The sequence below is a fragment of the Rattus norvegicus genome, chromosome 17 (assembly GCF_036323735.1).
Source record: "Rattus norvegicus strain BN/NHsdMcwi chromosome 17, GRCr8, whole genome shotgun sequence".
NCBI lineage: Eukaryota > Metazoa > Chordata > Mammalia > Rodentia > Muridae > Rattus > Rattus norvegicus.
Genome location: NC_086035.1, coordinates 23697501 through 23723653, shown reverse-complemented (window position 1 = coordinate 23723653; position 26153 = coordinate 23697501). Strand labels below are relative to the sequence as shown.

Here is a 26153-nt window from a genome sequence, read left to right as displayed (position 1 = left end):
AGTCAATTTAGATTTCTGTTTTCTTCATCTTTACCTCTAATTCATCCACTAATCCTAATGATTTAATGTGTCCTACACTTGACCACTTTTCACCAAGCCAGAGATCACTGTCCTCATTCGAACCTTTTACTTAGATTTCCACAGTGATTTTCATTCAATAGTTCCGGGGTAGTTCTGACACATACCCGGAGCATCCTGCACATCTGAAATTATTCTTTGACAGCAACAGAGGATACATTACAATCACTTGGGAGCTTAAAACAAACAAACAAAAAACATTTTGTCTGCTCCTTGCCCAAGATACTGGAATTCAGTGTGGGGATAACAGATGGGCATTTGTAGTTTAAATCTCTTTTGGTAAGTCCAAATGTGCATCAGACTTGAGAAACACCGTCAGGGGTTGGAAGGAAGGTCAAGCTTGCCTGGTTCTTGGGGGTTTTGCACACACTGTTCTCCCTACGAAGAAGCTCTTCCTGTAAGTCTTTCCATAGCTGGAATTTTACTCAGGACTCAGATTATATGTCACTTCCTCAGGTAGTTAGTTCTTCCTTGATGTCCCCAATCTCAACACCCCTGTGTTACTAATTTTCATTAGAGATTTGCAATTTGTATACACCCCATTTATGTTATTGTCTGTATCTTCTATGGACATTGTGAGTGTCTTGGGCTCAGGCACCATTTTAATCACATGGCTCTATCCTTGGCACCTCAAAGAAGTCCATGGCACACAGAGGTGTTTGTTATATGCGAATGAAAGAGAAGGTTGGAAACAGGATTTTTCCTGATTCCTTTTGAACTAGATCTATTCAAGTGTGTTCCTTTCGATCAGACTGTAATCAAATGTGCTCTGTTATGCAAGTGAATTGGTTCATCCACTAAAAATGAATAAGTTGATTTCTAAATTTATTGCATTGAGCTCAACTCTCTCCACAGGAACTGTATATTAAATCTTGTGCAAAGAAAGTAATGCCTTGTTGTATTTTTATATGCAGCATTTATCCAAAATGCTGTTTCTTAGTTGGAAAGCAGTTTACACAGTAGGTCATCTGGGAAAGGCTATCACAGATATCCAGTGAAAGCCTTGAATTCTCATGGAGGAAAGCGCTGATCCCCTTTTTCTGTTGGAGCACCTCTTTCATTAACAGATATGGCAGAACTGGGGAGTTTTAATTTCAAATAGAAAAAAAGGACTTGAGATAAATATCTTGTTTTTCAGAAGTTAGTTCAAGCAAATGTGGCAAAACCTTCAGCTATTGGTCATATGTTGCTTGAATTAAAGCAAACAACTGAACAAAACTTGCTAAACAGATAGGTGAATTAAGGGCACAGATGTCCCTAAGTCACTTACGAGTTACTTCTGAAGTATATTATCTGTGAAAACATAACACAACATCTGCTTCTGGATGGGGGTGGGGGGGAGGCTTTCCAGATTCTCATGTCTTTCGGTCAGGGGACTTATTTCTTCACAAGTATCTAACCTTCGCCGGCGGCAATAGGTTGGGTTCAAGTACAACCTGTTTTTCAGGAAACAGCCGTCCCCTTTTCCCTCTTGCTCACTAAAAACAATTTTCTATTTGAATCAACGGCTGAAATGTAACTGGCGCCTCAATAAAGTCTAGTAAGGGAGACAGTCCAACGCACAGACTTGGAGAACAAGAGTCAGCAGTGTATAAGTCGGAGGTGGCGGCTCAAGAACACCAAAGGCACAAGGGACGGGAAAGGAGAGCTAGGAGAAGCCCTGAGCAGCGTTGACTACTGGGAGTGGTAGTTCATTGTTAGGCAGAGACCTGCAGCTCGTGCCGAACTTTGAACTACATTTCCCAGCAGGCCCCGCGCAGCGGCTGAGTCGCTGCGGAGTGGGTGCTTGGTGATGAGCTGCTGCGGGGGGAGGGGGCGGGGAGCAGAGGAGCAGCTGCGGTGGCCTTGGGGAGTGGTTGACTTCTGGCGTCTCCGAGGGCCGTAGGGACCTCGCGTGAGTCGCGGCCGGGGCCTGGCGTTCGCCGCGCCACCTCCAGCTGACGCTTTCTCCCTCGACGTCCGCCATGGCAGCGCGTCCGTCCGTCGCCGGCTTCTCCGCTCGCCGTGGCTCCGGCTCCCCGGAGCGATGAGGCGGTAGTGGCACCCCGCGGCCCGCTCCTCCAGCGACTCGGTCGCCCCGGCCGGGGGCAGGTCTGCGGGCCGGACACGCCGCGGCCCGCCCCCGCACCGCCCAGTCCCGCCCCCTGGGGGCGCTGCCCTCGGGCACCCGCAGCCCATGCTGCCGAGCCACTCTGCCTCCCGCCGCTGAGCCTGCGCCCACCCCCAAGCACTCAAAATGTGGCACAACGTGGGGCTGACTCTGCTGGTGTTCGTGGCCACGCTGCTGATCGTCCTGTTGCTGATGGTGTGCGGTGAGTGGGGGCAACGCCACGGCGTTGGGGGTGGGTGGTCGGGAAAGCTTGCGTGGACAAGTGTCCACGGTGGTTACCTCGGTGGTCTCGGTGGCCTCCCAAGATCGAGTTCAAAGGAGTCATGCCTCCTGCTCAGGGCAGGTCGCCCCGGCATCACCGAGGAAAGCTCAGCGAACCTTCAGGGCAGACATCCTGACTCCAGGTAGAAGCACGTTTCTACTTCCCCGGAAGGTTTGTCCTTGGTTGCCATAATTCCACAGTCTACCAAGACATTTCACCGTGGCCTGTATTCGAAGGAGAAGTGATCGGTTTCATCTTTTTATTTTATTTGGATGTTCTGAACCTAGTGAGAGATTTCATCACCTTTTGGGTTTCCAGCGCACGTGAAGTTGTTTGTTTACTTCAAGTCCAGGCTTTAACCAAATTCCGAGCTTACGTGATAATAGGCAGAGCCTAAAACACGCGGCTGTAATAAACTTCCAGGGTCAGGTAACCTAATTCTTGGTTTCTGCTGTAATGGTGCTGTTTGATTTGCTGTGTGTATTTCCCTTCTCGGAACGAGGGAACGTTAAACTGTTCTCAAGGGGTGTTTTCGATCCCCTCTTAATTCGTTATGCACATAACTGATAACCACAGGTCTCAGTGAGGACAATTGAGAGAATTTGGAAAGTATTTCAAATAAATGGCAGTGAGCGTTTACAAAATCAAAGTATGGGTTTGAAGTGATGGAGCATTGGGTTAAATTTTTTTATAAATACCGTAGAGCTTATTAATATAGTTAGTGCTCAGTCCAGTGGCTGTGCTTGGGAAAGATATGTACATACATATTAAGATACCTATACGTGTTTTTAATTTTTGTCAGTAATGCTGATGGAGTCAAGGGCCTCACATATGCTAAGCACATGTTGACTTACTGAGCTAATTCCCAACCCTAAAATTTTTGGCTACTTCTAATGACTCTAGATCTAAAAAAAATTCCTTTTAAACAGTGTCTCACTATGTAGTGTAGCCTTGGCTGGCCTGGAGTTTATAGGGACCAGGCTGGTCTTGAACTCAAAGGTCCAACTGCCTCACCTCCCAAGTGCTAGGATTAAAGTTGCCAGTTTTTCTTTTTTTAATGACATAAAAAAAATTAAATAACACCTCCCAATTTTCTAATGTGTGAACGAGATGATTTCATTAATTGTTGTTTAAGATTGTTTTTCTGGGTTTTTTTGTTTGTTTGCTTGTTTGTTTGTTTGTTTTTTGAGGGGAGATGGTGGGTACAGGTAGACAAGGTTGGCCTTAACTTGCTATGTGGTGGAGGATGATCCTTAGAATGCTTCACCCAGTTTAGTCAATGCTAAGATTGATTTGCAAGCTCCTGGCAGGCTAGGCAATCTGCCCCCAAGCTCAAGGTTCTTGAAATAAGCATAAATAGATCCTTGAGCATTAGTTGGACACATGGAAGGATGAAGGTGTGTACCATCCTTTCTACTTGGAGTGGGAATGTGACATAAGCCATGCTACACCCTGGACAGAACGCCTGTCAAACTTGCTCTGAGGCATTCTAATCCCGATCGCTTTCTTACCTTTCACTGGCCCCTGGCTGCATAGTTTGACTAGGTTTTCCAAGCGTGCCTCCTGCCATTAGTTTCAGGAACTAACAGTTTATCACGTAGTTCAAATACTGTTCCTTTCTGGGAAACTAATGGCAGGGTAGTGCAGCCTTTTGTTCTGAGTAGAAGGTGGTTGAAGGTTGAAGAGAAGAGGGAAGGGGCAGACCAGACTTGCGACCTGGGGGTGCAGTGTTAGTTTGCTGGGGCTACATTGCAGAATACCACAGACTGCCTCATTACTCTCACAGTGCTGGAGGCAGGAAGGGCCTTGAGGGCATCTCCCCTTGGCGTGTAGATGGCTGTCACCTCCTGGTCTTTTCATAGGGTCTCCCCACTGCAGTACCTGATGCCAGTCTCTGGGTCGGGGCCCTGGCTGTGACCTTGTTTCCTTTCCAGACAGTCACATTGGGAATAAGGACATGTAACACATGTTGGAGGGCAGGGTATAGCTCAGTGGTTTAGGCATATGCCCTTAAAATAATTCTTAGCTTTCTCGTGGTCATCAACCCGTTCGAGAGCCTACTTAATGCTTTGAAAAAATTTCAAGGAAAAAAAAACTCTATGAACACATTTTTCTTTCTTACCAACACCTTTTCTTTGGTCTTATTTATCAGATTTTGTTAAACCAACGGAGAGAGTTCGGCTTAGCAGCCTCTGCCCATTGGGCCAGGTCTCCTGTTTTCTGAGCTCATCTGATTCTGTCACCCTTCTGGTTAGTGCCCACTGGACACTGGATCGTAATCCATCACCAAGTTGGCCCCAAGGAATCAAAAGTTGAGTTTGCTGGAGAATGCTGATAAGCTATTTCACACAGTGAATTCTAAATTTCAAACTTCCTAGGGAGGTTTTCCTTCTGTATATGTTGGCTTCTTTTTCATTTTTTCTTTTAAATTCATTTTAAAGTGTTTTCTGCCTGTACCATTCACTGAAGCTGCCTTTTGTTGAGGTGGGTCACGAATGGCTTCCATGTTACTGAATGAGTGTTCACTCACTTGATATTTTTTTCTTATTGAGGTTTCTGACCGAGAAGCACTCTGGGCTTACATACACTGTGGTATTTTCCTTCTACAGTGGCTGACATCTTTTCCACCCCACCCCTAGCCCTGGTCCCACCCCCAAGACAAGGTCTCTCTGTAGCCCAGGCTGTCCTAGAACTGTAGGCCAAGTTGGCCTCAGACTCACAGAGATCCACCGGATTCTGCCTTCCAAGTGCTAGGATTAAAGGAGTGTACCTCTATCTCCAGCTAGTCAGATTATTTTAATAAAACCTGGATATTTTATTTTGTTCCGCTTTTTAACCAAAAAGAAACCATTTTAAACACCATAGTTCCTTTGACCTATGTTTTATTTTTACTCTACACTTATTTACTTGTGCATGTCTTGATAACCTTCATTACTACAACTGATTGTGTAATTGTGACACTTGGTTAGTTGGGTCTGTAACCCAGGTTCTTGCACAGGCAAGTGACCTAACCGTGAGCTGCATCCCCAAGCCCCTAGTATCGCCTTCCCTGTGTGTACCTCCCAATCTACACAGTCCAGAAATAGTCCCCATATGTTCAGTCCGTTGCTTGTCCCACCCCTTCCAAAGCCCTGTTTCCTTCTTAGCAGCCGTGGGTCTCACACACTAAGCTGCGCTTTCCCTGCCGGCCTGTCCAGGGTCTCTTCCCCTTGTCTTTCTCACACTTTCTTCCTTTGTAGGCGAAAGCTTTCTAAGAAAAGGTGCATGAGAAACAGTGTTTTGGGCTGCAAGCTTAAAAAGTGTTGATTTTCAGCCCTGATCAATGCTGATCTGAGGTTGCAAATTACTTTAAGCTAGAGTTTTAAAATTATTTCTTTTTTCCCCCCCACAGCTTCTAGGGCTGATTTCAAGAAATTCAGTGCTGCCCCCCGCCCCACCCTCTGCTTGGTGACTTGGTTTCCCTCTTCTTTTGGTTTCTTGCTCACAGATGCCTTTTTCCATTGCCTCCTTGCCCTGGTGTACTGAAATGTCAAGGCAGGCCTTGCTTCACTCTGCCTTCATTCATTTTTTTTTTCTGGACACACGCAACTGAGAACCCCCTTCACTTCAGGAATATTTTCTTTTAGATAAATGATCATTTCCTAATTTCCTATTCTTACCTGTACCTGGACTCTTTTCTTGGACATCTAGAGAGAGTTCTGCTCTAGATGTCTTTGCTATGTTCATATTTAAGGGCGAGGTAATTAAAACAAAACAATAGGTTCTTACCTGGCTATGTGGAGGTGCACACGTTAATCCCAGCACTTTGGAGGAAGAGGGAGGTGGATCTCTGAGTTCGAGGCCAGCCTGATCTACAAAGTGAGTTTCAGGATAGATAGAACTACACACAGAGAGACCTTGTCTCAAGCAAACAAACAACTCAAGAAAGCAACAAGAAATACCAGACCCATGGGTTCTCTGTTGGCTGTAGGCTTATCCACACATGGTGATTTGGTAATAACTTAGTGTGTATTTGACACACACTCTCTGCTGTTAATGTAGAGATCAATTCTTCTGAGAGTATCAGCATTTGTTTGTTTGTTTTTTCCTGGAGAAGAATTCTCTTATTTCCTATTTGGGTATTATAAGTGTATCTGCCTGTATGAATAGACTTTAGTCGGTTGCTTTTTCTCCTCCCCGCCCTTTTCTGGTTCTTGAATGTGTTTTGTGTCTAACTGGTATCCCTCTCTGCTGTTAAGTTTCTAGTGAGATTAGACCAATGTTGAGTGGAGATTCTCTGAAGTAGGAAGGCTTCATGGCCGATTAGACAGTCCATCCTGAGAACACCGAGTCCTGGGACAGCTCTGCAGCTACCACAGGTCCATGGCAGTTGGATCTGAGAGCCAAGATCAGTTCCGGAACAGCAGCTCTGAAGCCTGCTGAGCCATGAGGTTGGGAATCACAAAGAACCTACGTTTCCAACTAGGAGGGTCGTCCATAAGAAATATCCTGGGTTGTCTGAAGCTAGACGTTCAGTCAGTGTGTATGTGAACAGCTGGCTGCAGGGCTTTAGCCTAGGGTCTGACCCGCTTCCTGCACAGGGGATAGTCTTTGTTGGCTCCAGTCCACATCTGCTGGCTTAGGAAGCATCCTTATCTCTCTCTATCCATAGAAGTTTTTTTTTTATTAGATTTTAAAAAACAACTGATAGTTTATTAAGGGTGGATTTAGGAGAACAGCCTTGCCTGAGATGTTGGAAACCATATGCTTAGTCTCAGGAGCCCATGACAGTCACTCGTGTATTCTCACCCAGAAGCTCCACCAAGGTGGCCCCAGGTGATTCTTTTCCCTGTTTGCATCTCTGGCTAAGTCCCTCACCTCCAGAGACTCCACCTGGAGACTAGGGGAATCGTGATACAGTGAAGTGACAATTGTGATTTTTCTGGTATGTTTCAGTTTCTAAAGCATGGCTATGGGGTAGCTTCCTGACTGACTTGTCCACAGAAACAGTGTGGCTCCCTTAGAAAGACTTAGCAGGGGGCTGGAAGAATGGAGTTCAGTTCTGTTCCTGGCAAACAATGTGGTGTGTGTGTGTGTTCTGTTATAAACGTTACTTTTTGTTCTAGAATCAGGTATTTATTCCACAAAGTATGTGTTACAATGACTTTAGCAGATGTTGGTTTTTCTAGACAGGAAGTACAAACAGCAGATTGTAATTACCTTGAAAGGTGGATATAACAGAACACTTGGGAAACAACTGGTTAATCGCAGCTTACTCAAGTGGTGGGTAGGAGCGTGTGTGTGTGTGTCTGTCTGTCTGTCTGTCTGTCTGTCTAAGGATTAAGGCAGAAAGTACTTGATTATGTTGTCAAAATGAAACTGGCCTGTTGGAGACTGGGCTGTTCTCTAATACTGATTTCTTGACATCTCTTCACTCCTGGCTTCTTGAGAAAGGTCAGGTAAATAGTTTACCTTCACCCTTAGGACATACAGCTTAGGCAAAAGTGTCTGACTCAGTCTGCTTTGTTCAGAGGGTTGGTAGGAACAATGGCAGTCTGGTTACTATTTAACACTTGCAGTTAGAGTGTAAGCACTGTGATGTTGGAGGCTTAAGTTGCTTTGCTCACTGTCTGCAGAACCTAGGGTAATGGCTGACACATAGTATAGCAGGTCCTCATTTGAAGGATGAAGGAAAATCCCTCTCTAATCATTGAATCCCAGTAATAATTGCTAAGTGTATAAACCAGGATTGCGTCAAACTGCTAACTCTTGTTCAGTGAAATATACTTAATTAGATTCTTAGGAGAGGGTGGTCATGGGTATCCAAATTAACAGAGCACCATCTGTGTCCCCACGGATGCCATCCTTCAGTTGGGGAGACAAACTGCAGGTCACTAGAACACCAAGGCTTTAGGTCATAGGTCATAGGTCATGGGTTATAGACACGGCCTCTGAACAGAGAGGTTGCCTTGTTTTATCTTATACCTTCACTAGGTTGCAGACTCAGATCCCTCTCCTTTAAACGTCTGTAAAAAGCAAGGATTTCCTTTGTTCTCTGAGTGACTATTGGAGCTCCTAGCTCAGCTTCTCTCTCTCAGTAGCTATCCCTACTAAACCAGAGATGTCTTGCTGTCTTATCTACCTGGACCAATTTTATTGTTATTGATTAAGGCAGGCTCTCACTGTGTAGCCCTGGCTGCCCTGGAGTTCTCAGGTACCCACCTGCCTCTGCCCTCAGTATGTTTGGATGAAAGGCTCAGACTACCATGCATGGCAGAATCTTAATTATGTCAAACACTGGTTCCCTGACAGCCTCACAACCTCTGAGTCTTCACCTAAATCACACTTCTCTTTTCCCACAGACCCTGCAGGATGGGTTTATCTTCCTTATTTCCTGCCCACTGGGCTAGGTCATACCTATTCACCTAAATATCTGATGTGATTTCTGAGGTACAAAGAAAACCACAATCTGGTTCTGTCTTTAAGCCACAAGCTGGACAGGGATCCAGCTTAGTCATTTAAAGACACTTCAGGTATCTGAAGAGGTCCTTTAATGTGGGTATGGTCTGCTCACAGATGGCATGAATGTTTTTGCTTTTATCATTCTCCTTTCAAACAGATCCCCCTCTCTGAGTTTATCTCTGCACTGTCATGAAAAATAGATTTGGCACAAAGCACTTGAGACCCTTAGACTAGCCTATGTGATAGCAGCTGTATGCTATCAGGGCCCTCTCACAGCCTCTCACAGGGTTTATGGCCAGGAAGTGTCCTTCGGGTCCCTAGGTTACTTTAGGATGAGCACTGGTCACCAAAAGCATGTAAAGCAGGAAGTTTGAGCCCCTCTGCCTGACTTCCAGAGGGTGCAGGGAGTCACAGAGCCTGAGTCATCCACACTGCTAATCCGTGAGTACGACTAGCATTTTCAAATGTAGCACATCTGAGACCACACTCCAGGCTTTGTTTCTCCAGCTCCTTGACATCTTTCTCCTCTCAGTTGCCAGCGAGGCTCTCTAGCCTGTCTGGAGACAGGACCTTCTCTGTTATGCACCTGACCCTCCCAGTCCTCTGCTCTTTACCACAGATCTCATTGTCATTGGACGAACATCCTGAAGTACCGACTGTGTTTGGATCACAGTAGGCCCTGACAGATGTTTAAAAGAGCAAATCAATGAAATGAATCAGTTTTCAGCCCCTTAGCTGGGGTGAGGTGATGGGTGAATGATGCAGGGGGCATCAAGATTTCTGCACAGATACAGGCACCAAGGGGTTTCATGAGAATGTCAAGATTCTCCAGGCTTGTAGAGCCGTAGCTGGAAGAGACAGGAAACCAGTTGGAAGGTGTATGTTGGGCTGAGGAGACAATCATAGAGTTGGACAACCGTAGATTTGAGGTTGCAGTTGGCTAGGCAACAGTGGTGGCCTGTCTCAGTTAGGGTTTCCTGCTGTGACCATACACCATGACCAAGGCAACTCTTATAAGGACAACATTTCATTGAGGCTGGCTTACAGGTTCAGAGGTTGAGTCCATTATCATCAAGGCGGGAACATGGCAGCATCCAGGCAGGCATGGTGCAGGAGGAGCTGAGAGTCCTACGTCATCATCTGAAGGCTGCTAGCAGAATACTGACTTCCAGGCAGCTAGGATGAGGGTCTTAAAACCCATGCCCACAGTGACACACCCACTCCAACAGGGCCACACATTCTAATAGTGCCACTCCCTGGGCCTAGCATAGACAAACCATCACTTGACGCTTCTCTCTGCTTTGTCTTTCTCTGCTTTGTGGCAGTGACAAGCACGTGCAGTTTGAAGCTTTAGGGCTGATTCAGAACTCATGGCTACATAGGTCCTAGGAGGTTGGAGTGTGGACCTGTGTGAGGAGAGCATTAACCTAGGGTCACATGTTCTCTCTCTTCATAAGTTATCAAGGCTGCGTCCCCTAGTTTCATCTGAGAACTGATTTGCCAGTGTTTGCTACCAGAATCCAGGCTCCTGCTGTCTGGCATGGACCTCCGAGGAGTTGTGTTAACCTAGGCTCACACACTCTCTTCTTCCTAAGTTGACAAGGTTGTGTCCCTAGCTCCGCCTGAGAACACTGGTTTGCAAGTGTATATGACCTGAGCCCAGCTACTCCTGTCTGGTATGGAGCTCCTTATGCAGATAGGCAAACTCATGAACTCAGAGTGATCCACCTGCCTCTGCTTCCTGACTGCTGGGATTGGAGGCATACCATCACATGAGACATAAGGATTTAAATAGACACGTTTATCAGTGACTATTTAATGCCAGCATTAACTCTGAAGATTCCTAAAGGATTATATACTAACTACAGAATACAGCCCAAACTGCTGCTGCCTTTTTACAGATACTGATCAATCCTATCAGTCAGATACACACACTATTCAAAACAGGCATGAATGACCATGCCTAATTCTTTAAGAGTACTGTATCCCCTGACCTACTCCCCTTCCACAGGGCCACACTGGGGACTGCATTGTAGTGTGTGCAGTGAATTTGATCATGCTTTGTCCTGGGAACAGTGCCTTGTCATATTTCTGCCACAAAACCCCAAGAACTTGATGCACTTAAATTCATTGTTGTGTCCTAAGTTAGCTGTAAAATGTGTGTCTTTCCTCCTGGCCCCAAGTTCCCAGAATAATGACTCTGAGACTTAAAATATATTTACAAACACTTGGCCAGGTTCCCCAGTTAGACCATAACTTAGTATCCCATTTATTCTAATCTTAGTTCTGCCAGGTGGTTGATTACTTCTACTCAGTTCCTATCATGCTTCTGTCCACCTCCCATGTTCTGTCCATCCCCATGCCAATATCCAGTCTCCCTACCGGATGTCCCACCTTCTATTTCCTGCTTAAGCTTATAGGTCAGTCAACATTTTATTGATAGGTGCTGCATCCGTACAGTACACACGAGATTCTCTCTGCAGTTAGCTTGCTGGCTTTCTTTAATAGCTGGAACTTGTATGACAATCCCAGAATTTGGGAGGTTGAGGCAGGAGGAGCTCAAAGTTTAAGGCCAGTCTGGGCTACTGTAGCAGGATCCTGTCTTCAAAGGGGATGGGAGGTAGCAACCAACCCCAGTGGCTTACAGATCTTTACGTGTAAGGCTGCTTTTCTGAGTTCTTACTCAAAAGGTAACGTCCTTTCTGCCCCCCTCTCCATTCTTTAGCTATTAATAGGCCCAGATCTTAGGCATACATGCTCATAACTCTGGACATTCCTCCTGCTCCCCCTGCTCCCCTGCCCCTCCTCCTGCTCCCCCTGCTCCCCCGTCCCTCCTGCTCCTCCTGCTCCCCTTCCTCCTAGTGCAGTTTCCTGCTGACCTCCACTGCCGAACTCTCTTCCTTGGACCTAATCCAGGGCATGACTTTCTTCCCCTTTTTCTGTGTCCTTCCTCCCAGCAGCTGCTGAGATTTACAGTACACGAGTGAGTCATCTTTCATTATCCCAGAACCCAGGGCCTCTGGCCAGCCAGTTTTTCAGCCTTACATTGGTTATCAGTCTAAGGCTGGAACAAGATCCAAACCTACCTTTTAAAAAGCTGTGAAGAACTCATCTTAACAGTCAGCCTTAGTGTAAATAGGAGGTGAATAGAATTTCTCTCTCTCCTCCCCTTTCTCTCCTTCCTGTTTTTCTTTCTAAATCCCAGGACATGGTACAATACCCATGTCCATAGAACAAGAGTAAGCAAGAAGTTTGTCGTCTGTGAAGGATCTGGTGAGCGAGCTGTGCTTCTGAAAGCTAGCCCATGCTGCAGGCTCTAAGGGGGTAAAGGGTCATTTGGGTCTCAATGTGCTTCCATCCCCCCGTTCCCAATGCACACAACACACCTTATCCTAGAGCCTGGAGTCCAGACTAACCCATTCTACTCTGAGGTGAAGTTGACGTTGTGAATCTGATCTGGCAATGCTGTCCTTTGTGTCTGTGGTGGCTCCTGCTTTGCAGCCCACACACCTCCGTCCCATTTGGTGTGTTTGCACATGTAACAATATCTGTAAGGTGAAGCTTCACTTTATTTTATTTTTTTTCTTTTTTTCAGAGCTGGGGACGGAACCCGGGGCCTTGTGCTTGCTAGGCAAGTGCTCTACCACTGAGCTAAATCCCCAACCCCTGAAGCTTCACTTTATATTGTGTAACTTCGCATTTGTCTTTTTCTACATTCAAAGTGTGCAGGAGATTGAGCTCTCAACATATTCTAACAACACAACTTCAACTAGAGCGTAATCAAGCTTTGTGTCTAACTCTGACAATCTGCTACTCTATTTTCTGCTGTTACAATAGAATCCTGCACACTAGGTAAATCATGAAGGACAGTTGTTATTTGGTGTGTAGTTGTGGAGGACCATGATTCTAATACCCAGTGAGCCCTTGCTGTGGCATTATGGGATGGAAGGTCTGTGGGACCTCAAGGCTAGTTTCTCAGAGCCCCTAGCCGAGGATGGGGAAAGTGCTCAGTTTGAGTCTTACCATTTAGGAACTGCTGCGGTCGGGAGTCTTTAAGTAGGATCATTACACTGGGCCCTTTTTGACTATGTTTCATGTTTACAGTGAACCTTACACCTCAGGAAAACTATGCCTTCATCCTCCTCTGGGCTTACTTTGGCCCCTACACCAAGTAATTGCTGTGCTCTGTAGGTTGGAGACTCATGCAGTGTAGACAATCACTAATAGGTAACCTTTTAAAGGAATCTGGAAAGGTTTTGTTACTTTGTTTTTTGATGCAGGGCCTTGCTATAGCCCAGGCTAGCCTGGAACTCATTATCTTCCTGCTTCCAGCTCACTTCCCAAGGATAACAGGTACCACTAAGTCCAGCTGTTTAGATCAACTTCAGCTAGTAGATTTGTCTTTGAGCTGCATGGGTGTGATGGTGTGTTCCTGTAATCCTACGTGGGAGGCTTGTACATCAGTGTAAGGGCAACCTAGGCTACACCTCAAACTCCAGGCCAGCCTAGGCTACAAAGGGAGACCTTATCTCAAAAAGCAAGCCAACAAAACCTGTCTGGGTGGACTGAGCAGCTTCTGTAGTGGAGACTGCCCTGGGAGTCTTGCCCAATAAAGAGGCATTTGCCAAGGCTTTCTCTAAGCTAATCTACCAATTCTCCTCGGATTTCTAAATCTATCTGTTCCTTCTCAGGAGTGCTGAGGTAAACACACAGGGAAAAACAGACCACACCAAGAGAATGACTAGTTCATGAGGAATAACCAAGTTAACTAACCAACCAGCTAACCACCAGGGGGACTCTCAGATGCCCTTGTAAGCTTTAAGAAACACCCCGCTTTGGTCTTAGAGCCTCTGTTACTTACACCACTGGCCTTACCGAACTAGGCGAGCTACACAATGCTCTGCTTAGGAATTTTTTGTTGTAAGGTCAGGACAGATGAGATACTAGGGTTCCTCAGTCAGAGCCCTGTTGCTTCTGGCAGTGTGACAGGACAGTTTAAATCAAGTGACACTTTGGCTGGTAGCTGATATGTACGAAGCTTTTCCTTAGAGTACTTGTCCCCAAAGTTAAAAAGAAAAATTAGTGGTCTCTCTCTCTCTCTCTCTCTCTCTCTCTCTCTCTCTCTCTCTCTCTCTTTTTTAGTGGTTTCTTTTCCTGTTTAACTAACAGCTCTGTAGTGGTGTCTTAGCTTAGACTGTTGAAATTTTTCGACAAACTGTTTTACAGATTTACAGACAACTCCATTCTCTTCCAGTCGTCGGTTTGCTTTTCACTTGCACTTCCTACCCCGTCACAGCCACTGCACAGTGAGTGTCCATCCTCTCTGGCTGCCGGCGTGAAAGCTTTGTGTTCACGGTACAGGATTTTCTTCTCAGTCATTCTGTGGGAAGCACTGTCACTCTCTGAGTCCTTCCCGCCAGCCTGTGCTCACCCTCTACCACTCGGAGGGAGACAGAGGCATGTTTTGTGAGTTTGTCTAGATGTGGGGCAGGAGTGTCAGTGGTTGGGTGGGTTAGCAGGACACTTTGGGAAATGGAGAGTATAGATACAGCAGCCATGGTAACCATGGTAACCATAGCAACCATAGCCTTCGGGATTCTACCTTCTACTAAATCTCATCCCACCCCTAACCACCGGGATCGAATCTCAGTTTTGTTCAAGTTGAGAGGAGGCGAGTCTGATTCAAGAGTGCGTTTTCATGTCCCAAACTTCTGGACTGCTGCTGTCCTTTTGTAGGTTTCTGTCCCAGGCACTGCCTTCCCTTGACTGTCCCACAGGGGACTCCCACTGTCTTGCGGGGTTGTTAGTGCTTTTCTGTGATATGTGAATCACATCTATAAAAATAGAATTTGGAGAAACAGATTTTCCTGCCCTGTTAGCCTTTGAATTCATGTCAGGTGAGGGGTTTGTGGGACCCTTGTCAGCGACAGGCACCTAAACTCTTTGGATGTCTCTTCCTCCAGTCCCCAGAGTGCAGCTTCATGTGCCTTGGGTCGGAAGCAGGGCCCCCCCAGTCTGATGTCATTCCTCTAATCGCTCCGCTGATGGCACAGGGAATTTTGGGTGAAAACAGAGCATGTTAATTGGAAATATCAAAATATTATCTTACAAAGCTGGGGCATTTATGCATATAGTTGACCGAAAATACTGAGGGTCTTCTCTGGTTAACATGCAGAATTCAGGCTTAAAAGAAGGCAAAACCCAAGAAATGGGCTAAGTCTCATTGGTTGGCCTTTTGGTAGTAAAGAGCGAATGAATGTTGAGCTCTTTCTCATAAATGGCTGCAAGAGATAAGACAAAGTGGACACTACGTGTGTATGGTAGCCTAGCTTAGCATGGTGGTAGTTAACACTTCTGTTTCATGAAGTCCGTGTCATCAGAAAATGCTATGGGCCACTGGCCTCTTTGAATCAGTGGTAGAAGGGAACCCTGGTGCCGAGGCTGACTGGCCTGATTTTGCATGTGTTAGAAGTGTGGGGCATGAAGTGGTGATCTTTTAGCTGCTCTGCTTTATGCTCCCAGCAGTCACCTTTGGCAAACCTCAGTCTCCAAAAACAGTTACATTGCAGTGTACAGTAGCAAAATTACAGTTGAAAAGTAGTAAGGAGAATGTCACCACAACATGAGGAACTGCATTGCAGGGTCGCAGCGCTGGGAAGGCTGAGAAGCACCGCTGCAAACTTTTGGGCAGTGTGGTGTCAGCTGTGCCCTTTTCACTGTGGCACAGTTGCCTCGTGCTGTCTGACGTCCTTCCAGTCTGCCCTACCTTGAGCAGAGCTCGTTAGTCACATGTATCTCTTCTACAGAAGCAATCTCCTCACGACTGATCTTAGCACAGTGAGTAGTCTTACTTAGTCCCCGTCTCAGAGGGCTGGCATTGGAGATGGAATCTTACCATGTAGCTCAGGCCAGCCTTGAACTTGGCACCTACCTGCCTCAGCCCCACAAGAGTCTATGTGGCGCCATCCCCCACACCATTATAATGTTTTGTTTTGTTTTTTTTCTTTTCTTTTTTTCTGGAGACGGAACCCAGGGCCTTGTGCTTGCTAGGCAAGCGCTCTACCACCGAGCTAAATCCCCAACCCCACCATTATAATGTTAATGCTGGATTCTAAATTCCATGAATGCAGGAAGTTGTTCGCCTGTATACTCTAGAGATTCTCCTCATGCCTTTCACATCCTAAGTCCTTATGTTCGATGTGTGAATGCCTACTGTATACTGCGTGGTTATAGTAGATGGTTCAAAAGCCTGCAGGGTTCTGAGTTGAAAGCACTGGTAATTTGTCTTAATGTTTTGTGTTTCTCCAGGTTGGTATTTTGTATGGCATCTGTTTTTATCTAAATTCAAGTTTCTGCGGGAGCTGGTGGGAGACACAGGATCCCAGGAAGGAGATAATGAGCAGCCTTCAGGGTCTGAAGCAGAAGAAGACCCTTCGGCTTCCCCACACAAGATGAGATCTGCTCGTCAGCGAAGGCCGCCGGTTGACGATGGCCACTGAGTGGAGAGTGAGCAACAGCTTCCGAGTGTGGTCTGGGGCAGTTATGAGCTCCGTCCTTAGTGACCTAGCTTCGAAAGTTACTAAGTGACCAAGGAACATTTGCAATTGGATTTATATCCAGTTAAACAAAAGATTTACACGTAAGCCATATAGAAATAAAAGGGAATTTAAACCAAATTGGGCCATCGCAGATTTCGTCTTGGATGTTTTGCTTCACTAGGTCTCCTTAATGCACTTACTCGCTGGCTCCTGGACTTACTCACCCACCCACCCACCCTTTCTTTCTTTCTTTCTTTCTTTCTTTCTTTCTTTCTTTCTTTCTTTCTTTCTTTCTTCTTTTTTTTTTAATTGCACTGGTATAAATCTGTAAACATTTCAGGCTTTAAAAAAACATGTTATTAGTCATTAAAATGTACCCTTTTCTTGACATTTTAACTTGTCAGAAATTGGGACATATCTCATTACTGTCAACCAGGTAATATCTTGTCATTATCCTAACTCATGCATATGTGACTTTGCAGCTTGTTACAGTGTCATTACCTCAGCTGATGTGTATATTGTTGTTATCAAACATTTCAGGTTTAATTGGCATTTTAAAAGTGTTTTTAAAAGACAGCACTGTGACTCAGCACTGAAATGAAAGGTTATTGTGTGTGGAAAACCATGGAAACGGCATTGGAACATTTTTTATATTAATGATGCCAACGTCTGTGGCTGGAGACATGATCACAATTCTATATTTTCTTGCAAAGAAACAGCAAAGTGCTTTACAGGACTTAAGAAAGGAAGAGACCCACAAGTTGACGAATCTGTGCTGTCTTTTGTCAGCAAGGCACTTACAAAACAGTTGCCTTTCTTCATGCCAAGCGATCAGTCAGAGGCAGGAGAAATCGCCAGAGTCCTCGGAATTTAAAGCAGAGGGAGAATTCACGGAGAGGACTGCCATTGAGACATCCAAATTTTATCCAAAGCTGCCTGCTGGTGTTAGACAGAGGCAGTGGTGAGCAGCCCTGGGAATGCTGTGTGGCCAGTGCTCTTGCCGTGGGTGGGAAAGTACAGATTCCTACAAGTAATCTGAGAAATGATTTGGAAGTGGGTACGCGGAATAGGAAGTTACAGTTACAGCTTACCCAGTTTATTTCACAGTTTGTTACATAGACACAAGATTTATGTGATAAAATATTTTAGAACCTGGGATAAATGCAAAATAAAACATGTCTGTGATACCAGGTACATGCCATAGCTTAATGGGCAAAGCTTTCTTCTTAGAGATAGATCCGGTGCGTGCTAATAGGTGGCCACTTAGATTAAGTAGAATGACAACATGTAAATTTACTTTTCAAGACAGCAGTTATTTATTGGAGAATTTAAGTTTAAATCTTACAGTGTTAACAGTTATTTTTTATGAAATGCTTTTAGGGTAAACCTATTGGGGATTTTAGTGTTAGGAATCTCAGAGCTGTCTTCTCCTTTATGGAGAATGAGACCAGTCCCTCCTTTATATGGGGACTTACGTTCTGGGCTTGTGTCGTAGAGAAAGTGCTTCACGACAGCAGTTCAGCCACAAGACCTCAAGGGCACTAGGGCTTGAGAAAGTACCTGTCTGACGGTACAGTGCCTCTTGCCGGGAGTCCATATTTGTTCTAACTGAACTTCGGACTGTTTACTAGAAAAGAGTGATGGATTGATGAGCCTTCTAGTGTTGTCCGATCCGTAGGGAAATGAGCTGCAAGGCCAAGTTCCTTCCTCCTTGTTGTTGTTCATGGCCGTGCTCAGTCTCACGTGTTACCTCACCCTTCGCTCTGGCAGATGCTGTGTATTGTCTGCTGGCACTGCCCACGGTGAGTTCCTAAGCGTAGGCCTCGCAGCCCTGTGAGTACACTGGCAGGGAAGGAGACAGCTATACATTTTCTGGGGAAAATTCCCCAGTAGCTTGAGTGGGGTGCATTTATTCTGTCTTCTTTATGGGGCATGACGAGAAGGCACAAAGCAGTGATGATTGTTCCTAGCATTGCTCTTTTAGCATTTAGTATTTCTTATACTAACTAAATATTTTTAAGCCAGTCAAGATGCCCCAAGTCATCTTGTTACTGGGAGGATGTTTACATTAGATTGTTTCATAATCTAATGTTTTGAGCTTCAAATTTTCATTGTTGTTAATGTTTTGTGGTGGATTAGATGCCAATAGGAAAAACTTTAAGTGGCAGGTGAGCTCTCTGTTGTATCAGTATTAAAGAATGATGGCTGATGTAACTGCCCCCCTCCGATCTATAACAAGGCCCAAACTAATTCCTGTAAACTACATAAAGGGCATTATTTATTGGTATTTATGTTCCAGCATATCTTATAAAACTGTAGTACTGTGCTTGGCCCAGGAAGTAATACCTTATGGTGTAATAGTCCATACTTGGTATGTTTTAACTTAAGTAAAATCGGTTTAGATGCCGGTATGAAGAGTCTAAGGCATAGTCCTTTGTGTAAGATTGGTTTCTTGGACCTCCCTTACCCGACCAAGAGAGGGAAGAGAAAGCGTTGTCCCTTCAGGGTCCTTCATGTGCAGTAGATTTCTGCCCTGTTTCCTGTTTTGTTTTAGGACGTTTATAGCTGTTATAACGGTCATACCTGTATTCTCAGGCTCTTGGTGCAAGGGTGTACTTAAACTTGAAAGTTTAAAGATATAACATACAGATACGAGAGTCATGCCTACACCCTTCCAAAAATAATGCTATCATCTCTGAGGAGCGATTAGATACGTGAGGACTCAGGTCGATCGCTGTAGTTCCTCTGCCAGCCCTCCTTCCTAAGGGTGTGTGCGTGTGTGTGCGTGTGTGTGCGTGCGTGTGTGTGTGTGCGCGTGTTTTCAAATTGCCCACGTGGTAGCATGGCTCAGATTTAAATGCCAAATATGCTAAAGATTTGTATGACAGCTGAGGCATTTAGCACATGCCTGAGGAAAACATTTGAACTGAATGGATTCCCAGAGTGGGAGTAGATACTGGTTGGCCATTTTGTTGACATCTTGACCCCTTTCTTTGGATTAGGCTTAAAAACCATTTCAAAGTGGTGTCTTGCTAAAAGTTTAGGATACATATGTACTGACACCTAAAACACAATGCAAAGTAGCCCACGTTTCCTGTTCAGAGGAATAATTTGTGAGTCCACAGTGTAGTCTTTTTTACAGTCAGTTTTCTCAGAAGGCGTCTGACTGTGACTGATAACCAGTGTAAGGCAGATCTCCGCTGGTAAACTAAGTGCTTTTATATTTGAAGTTGACTTCATAAAGCCACTAAACCGTCTTGAGAGCATAGAGGTGCTCAGGTGACTGTGGAATGGTGTTGGGTTATAGAATATAGAATTAAGGAACCTTGTACTGTCTTCTGTCCAAGTGTCCCAGAGTTTGAAACGTCTAACAGGTTCCATATTATCCTGTCTCAGTAGAAGCTGCATCTTCATTTGTGTGTTAGCGCACACGCTACCTGTTGCGGACTGTCTGGCATTGACCTCTTCCCCAGTTCTATGTCTGGCATTGACCTCTTCCCCAGTTCTATGTCTAGCATTGACCTCTTCGCCAGTTCTATGCATAACCGCTCGCCAGATACCGCTGCTCTGGTTTCTGACAGGAGCCTCTCCGTCCTGTGCTGTGGTGCATTCTCATCTTGCCGCTCAACAGATGCTTTGTGAGGAATCGGAATTGTGTGTGTTAATAGTACCTGTGCATAACAAGATGTAAAATATGGATGAGGGATATGCAAATGAATGGTGTTCCTGTCTTAGAATAGCTACAGCTTCCATGATGTGTATGTTTTAACTTCCTCTTTAAACTGCACAGAATAAATGAAAATGAAAACAAGCACATGTGTGTCTCACTGATTAAGGATACTGGCTGTGATCGCTGCTTTGGGCGTGATGGGATTTTAAAACCAGCCTTCAGCACTCCACTTCACCAGCTCTAAAAGTCTAAGGATTGGGAGGACAACTGTAACGTCCGTCATGCTAAGAAGTTTATCAACACAGAGCCTAAAAGACATACAGCACAGCCCCTGTGGTGGGCTTAATCACACCTAATCTCCTGCCATCCCCACCTCAAGAGCTTGCTAATTTGCTTAGCCTAGACCGAGTTTCACCTTTGTTAACACTGACTGCCAGGAAGTCCAAGGGGACTGAACACTACCAAGTGAGAAGATGCATGGGGCTGTGAGAATCTGTTGGAGAACCATGGATTCCAGTGCTGGAGCCAGGGGTTTTCTTCAGTGCTCAGATGCCAGGAACATAGAATAGAAAAATAGACTTTGCCAGGCCTTGGCTCTGAAGGTAGGGATTGCTGGGGATTGGGCTGGGATCTGGGCTGGTTAGGAGATTCACTTCTGGTGCCAAGGATGGTGGGTAGCACTTAAAAAAGAGAAAGGCATTTACAGAATGGAGGGGCTATGAGAATGCCCCCACCTGCTGTGGTCCACCATGTTGGCATAAAGATGGTGTTCTTTATGGAGGACTTGAAGAGGGGCACCAGTAAAAGCTTCAGTAGCAGTTTTCCAGGTTGTATACAAGAAGAGGATCTCACATGAATGCTGGGGTTGGCCTGGTGCTGCTTCGTCTTCAAATGCTAAATTCTGTACCCCAAGATCTGGTTGCTCCAACACTAGGGAATTCTCATATACACCAGCTTTAGTTGTGCAAACCTTTCTCCCCGAGCTAATTGGTCAATAAAAGGCTGTGATTGGGCAGTAGAGAGAGGAAGGCAGGACTTGCTGGGAGGGGAAAAGGAACTCTGGAAAGAAGTAGGTAAATTCTTTCACCAGGGATATCAGAGGAGATGGACCTGACTAAGTGCCTGGGAGATACAGCTTGCCCGGTTGCTGGATGGGGCTAGGTGGTCAGGTTAACTTGGATGAGCTAATGAAAGTCTGCCCAGCTAAAGCCCAAGCTTTAAAATAAAAGCTCTCTGTGATTATTTGGGAAACGAACTGGTCAAGGAGTAACTAACCCTGTACTAATTTCCCACATTAGTTAATATATACAGAATATTAAGTATCTCTTATACATGAAAAGCATACATAAGAACAGGTGAGTTCTTGCTTATAGAGCCATGTATAAATGTTTCTGGAATCAAGAATGCAAATGGTTTGAGGGTAGAGATATGTGAAAGAACTAGACCACAAAAGACCTTGTATGTAACAACACAGGCTCTGGCATTCAAGCCACATGTGATAACATTGAAATATTTTTGACATAGCTGCTCCTTGCGTATAGCCTAGGCTGACCTCAAGGCACTGAGTCCCAGGCATTTCAGTCCTGCACAACCACACCAGGCTCGGATTGTTTTAAAGACGAGAATACAGATTCTCTTTAGATACTGAATGGCCATTCTCCTAGGTGCCTGGAGTGGGTGCAGACGGCTTAGATCATGTTACATGTGAGGACAGATTCAGCGCTTTCACCGGCCTGTGCAGAGACACTGGCCAGCTGGACAGGAGTAATCACTGTGACCTTTGAGGTTAAAGAATGAGATTGGCTTCTGAAGGCAAGGAGGGGGCTGGATGAGAATGTCAACATTTTAGATTGGTAGTAGATAACACTGAGCAATTCATGTCGGGATAGATTGGAGCTTGAGTATCAGAAGGTAGAAGTTAAAGCTTCTAACTGGATTTGGGAGGTGCCTTTGGCATTTTGGGATAGATAATGAACCAGGTGTAATACTATCAGGAAGCAGGAGAGTTGTCACTCAGTGGAGTGGAGTACGTGGATACAGTTGGGGCAATAAGCAAAAAGATAGGGCACCCTTACCACCCCATGCAGGAAAGAACTGGACGAAACAACATGGCACAGCAATGGTTTGGCTGTTTTTGCCTCTTTGACAGTTTGTGTCAAGCCTTCCAGAGTGTTGGATGATGAGGCCTGTGGGGAATGGGGTTTGGATCCAGCTTATTCTACCTTCATGAAGGATTAGTGCCACTGGAAAGACAGCTTGAAGGGGCGGGCTTGTTCTCTTTTCTGCTCTTAGACCGCGGGAGGACATAGCAAAGGGTCATCACCTTGGAATCAGACATGGCTCCACCAGCGTCTTGATCTTGGGTTTTCAGTTTCAGAACTGTGAGAAATCCATTCTTTATAAATCATCCAGTTGAGTGGGTTCTGTGGTAACAGCAACAGAAGCAGGTCCCTGAAGAACATCACTATGTCAGACATTTTCAAAAAGTCCATTAGGATGCTGAGGGCAGACAGAACAGGAGCACACCTCAGGAGAGTTCAGAGATGTGCTGGAAGCAAAACAAAGGGCAGGAGGAACGTGGGTTGGTGTGAGGATGGCGTTTAGTCAGATTATCAGGAATTGGTAGCAGGAAGCTAGTACAGTGACCATGCCTAAGATGTAGCCTGGAGAGGAACAGTCAGAAGAGCTTTCTGTGAGAGTTGATGACAAGGGTCCATGACAGGATATGACAGGTGAAGAACACAGATGAGACGGTGGTTTGCTGCTGGAGGATGCTTGGATGGAACATGTTGGAAGGGACAGATTGAGAGTGAGACCAGATCATGTGACAATAATTAAAAATGGCCAATCTGGATCCTAGGTTAAAAGTTAGGAGAACTGAGATCTGATCCAAATCCTTTAACTTTTTCCTTGACAGTTTGTTTAGCCTGTTTCTGGATTTATTAAATGGGGGAGATATGATTGCTATTTTAAAAGACTTCACTAAGTATATTAATGTGTAAACAACCAGTGACTGCCTGGCTATTCACTTAACTTTGCAACTGTGGAAATCTTAAGGACAGCTTGGTCCAGGAGTTGCTCAATTCATTTAAAAAGTCAGTTAAGAGGAAGTCACAGAACATACATTCATTATGTCTGAGACCAAACCAATTCCCCTCCTTCTCTTTTAAACCTGACGTATTGCAGATCTATTTGAGTTTCATCTTGCCTTTGCAAGGTCAAATATAATTCTGTGATTCAGTCTTGTTTTCTCAAATAAGAACAGAGCTTTGCAGAGAGGTTTTGCACTCACTCTGTCCTGTAATGCTCCGGGACTCAATGTATAATCAGGCTAGCCTCTGCCTCCCTAGAGCTGGGTTTAGAAATGGGAGGCACTGCACCAGGCTCAGCTTGTATGTTTGAAATTTAAATGCTTAGATGGACAGGATTTTTAGCATCTTGCTGTTCTGAAATTTTCCCAGCACATTCAAACAAGTTTCCATAGGAACATCGCCTCTCTCTTCACATTGGCTGTGGTTTCTAGTTAAAAGTGTATGATTACAATATCAGAGGTGTCTTAGTCAGTGTTCTCTAGAGTCACAGAACTTATGGGTCGTCTCTATATAGTAAGAGAATCGGTTGATGACTTGCAGTCTGTAGTTCAACTCCCAACAACGATCAGCAGCAGCTGTGAATGGAAGTCCAAGGATCTAGCATGAGGCAGGCAGGCAAAAAAAAAAAAGAAAAGAAAAGAAAAAAGAGACTCTTCTAGAAGAAGCCAATGTCCTTATGTAAATCGCCAGCAGATGTGGCTCAGATTAAAGGCGTGTCCCAGATTAAAGGTGTGTCTCAGATTAAAGGTGTGTACCACCTTGCCTAGATCTGGGATTTACTTTATCCCAGGTGATCTTGAACTCAGAGATCTCCTTGCCTTAAGCTCCTGGGATTGATAGCCACTTTGCCTTAAGATCTCTATACCAAGATCCAGGTCAGAAACTTTTATCTCCCAGCCTCAAGATCAGGATCAAAGGTGAGTCTTCTAATTCTGGATTGTAGTTCATTCCAGATACAGTCAAGTTGACAACCAGGAATAGCCACTATAAGAGGTAAGGGTATACACATTCATGTTTGGGAACCAGTTTCATTAAACATGAGACTCATCAGTGAGAACAGATCTGTGAGCATAGACTGAGCCTCTGTCCTACTTAGGAGGGACTTGGGCATCTTGTTTAGAAGCCAGTGGGAACCTTAGCCTGGGGTCTGTCACATTTTGTGTCTACCCCTGCCTTGTCTTCCCTCCTGATGCAGGATAGACTCTCTGCCTGTCCAGATGTGTATCCCTCCTTCCCTCCCTCCTTCCCTCCTTTCCTGCCAATTGACACTACCAGTGACTTCTCTAACCCTATCAAGGAATCAGTCCCTTCAATACAAATATTCGCCAAGCATTTTCTGCCTTGAAAGAATGATGGAAAGACTTCTTTGTGGGTGCCATCCCTCAGAGTGTGGAGGCTTGGGCCTTAGGGTTGATGCCCAAGGTTGGGGGTGGGGGGTGTGGGTGTGTGCTCAGGGCCAGGGACACTCACCCCCAGCACCTGAAAGCCCCGTTGGCTCGGCATGGATGCCAGCTATGGTTCTGGGTTTCCTTTCCTCTCTTGCACTGTTCAGGTGCCCACCAGATTGGGAGGATGAATCACAGCCCAGGACCAGTGTGTGCAGGATCTTGGTGCATCTGTGAGTGCTGGCAGGGAGAAGGCTTTCTCAGAGGATTTTAGTTTTACACACAGCTCTCAGATGTCTCTGATGAAACAGCTTGTGCACATACACTTTATTCAGGGCGAACAGGGGCTATATATGAACCTTGGAGAGTGGGAAGGCGTTTTCAGGGCGAATATATATCATTGACTGGAGCCTAATTACCAAGAATGCTTCCTTTGCATGAAGAGGCATTCCAGGAATCCCAGGTGCTCCATGATCATCAGGTTCTTATCTGGAGAGAGGAAGTTGAGTCTGTAATTTTGCAGAAGACTATGTGACATTCCTCTTGTAGCAGATGTGGGGGTCAGGCTCCCAAGATCAGGCGGAGAAGAGGAAGCCCAGCTAAGAAAATGGCATCCTCCATTTTGCACTGAGCTCAGTCCAGACATAATAGACAGCGGGGGTCCAACACCTCTTTGTGCTAGACCCTACTCAGTAGCTGCCTCTGTGACATCACTGGCACAATCCAAGGGACAGTTTTCAGTCCTCAGGTTGACTTGGACACTTCCTGAGGTTGCTCCTTCCTTTCTTCCAATATACTTTTTCTTGGCTCGTATAAATTCTGGATTGTGTGTCTGCTCATTTGGCCCCACCCCTATCCCACGCATAGCTTGAAGTGAAATTCACAGTTCACAAGCCTTAGTTCTAGCTCTGTTCTTACCCTGTGCTCTTTCTCTGGGCCATTGTACTTGTGGCCTCAAATGTCCCTGCAGCATTGGGATTGAGCCAGCAATCTTAGCGTCTCTATTTGGCTGTCTTAGATACTGATGAAGGGGCTAGCAAGGTGGTTGGTTCGTGGGAATGCTGCAAAAGCATGAGAACCTGGGTTCAGATTTCTAGTACCCGGGCTGGGGTCTTGGGAAGTCTGAATGGTGGGGGAGGTGTACAAATGGTCAAGTATGCATAGCCCTAATGTCCTGGAGACAGAGACCAGTGGATTCCTTGAGCTCATTGATGTTAGCCAAATCAGTGAACCTCAGGTTCAGGGAGAGACATTGTTTAAAAAAAGAAAGAAAGAAGAAAAGAAAGAAAGAAAGAAAGAAAGAAAGGAAGGAAGGAAGGAAGGAAGGAAGGAAGGAAGGAAGGAAGGTGTGGCTTTGTGTTAATTAAAAGTAAAGTGACAGGGTTGGGGATTTAGCTCAGTGGTAGAGCGCTTGCCTAGCAAGCGCAAGGCCCTGGGTTCGGTCCCCAGCTCCAAAAAAAAAGAAAAGAAAAAAAAAAAAGTAAAGTGACAGAGATGCTCAGCTCTGACCTCTGACCTCCATACATGTACATGCACATACCTCCACACATATGTATGTGCACACATTCACACAAACA

At 45.4% G+C, this 26153-nt stretch overlaps 2 protein-coding genes and 1 non-coding gene across 3 annotated transcripts; 1 reads left to right on the top strand and 2 right to left on the bottom strand.

The window, feature by feature from the left end:
- Positions 1 to 1734: 1734 nt before the first annotated feature.
- Positions 1735 to 1843, bottom strand: Mir3566 (microRNA 3566). Its single transcript, NR_037351.1, has one exon. It is a non-coding gene; the product is annotated as a microRNA 3566 (primary transcript).
- On the bottom strand, positions 1753 to 2256 carry Smim13l (small integral membrane protein 13 like). The gene has a single exon (XM_063277003.1). The coding sequence runs from the start codon at positions 2254 to 2256 to the stop codon at positions 1753 to 1755; it is 504 nt and encodes a 167-aa protein (XP_063133073.1).
- Positions 2197 to 20240, top strand: Smim13 (small integral membrane protein 13). The gene is made up of 2 exons (NM_001135576.3): positions 2197 to 2390; positions 16200 to 20240. Exons 1-2 carry the CDS (start codon positions 2315 to 2317, stop codon positions 16388 to 16390), a joined length of 267 nt encoding a protein of 88 aa, NP_001129048.1. The 5' UTR covers positions 2197 to 2314; the 3' UTR covers positions 16391 to 20240.
- The last annotated feature ends 5913 nt before the right edge of the window (positions 20241 to 26153 follow it).

Coding starts and splice junctions, on each gene's coding strand:
- Smim13l (XM_063277003.1), bottom strand. CDS start 2,256: ATGGGCTGCGGGTGCCCGAGGGCAGCGCCCCCAGGGGGCGGGACTGGG.
- Smim13 (NM_001135576.3), top strand. CDS start 2,315: ATGTGGCACAACGTGGGGCTGACTCTGCTGGTGTTCGTGGCCACGCTG. Junction 2,391..16,199: donor CCTGTTGCTGATGGTGTGCG/GTGAGTGGGGGC, acceptor GTGTTTCTCCAG/GTTGGTATTTTGTATGGCAT.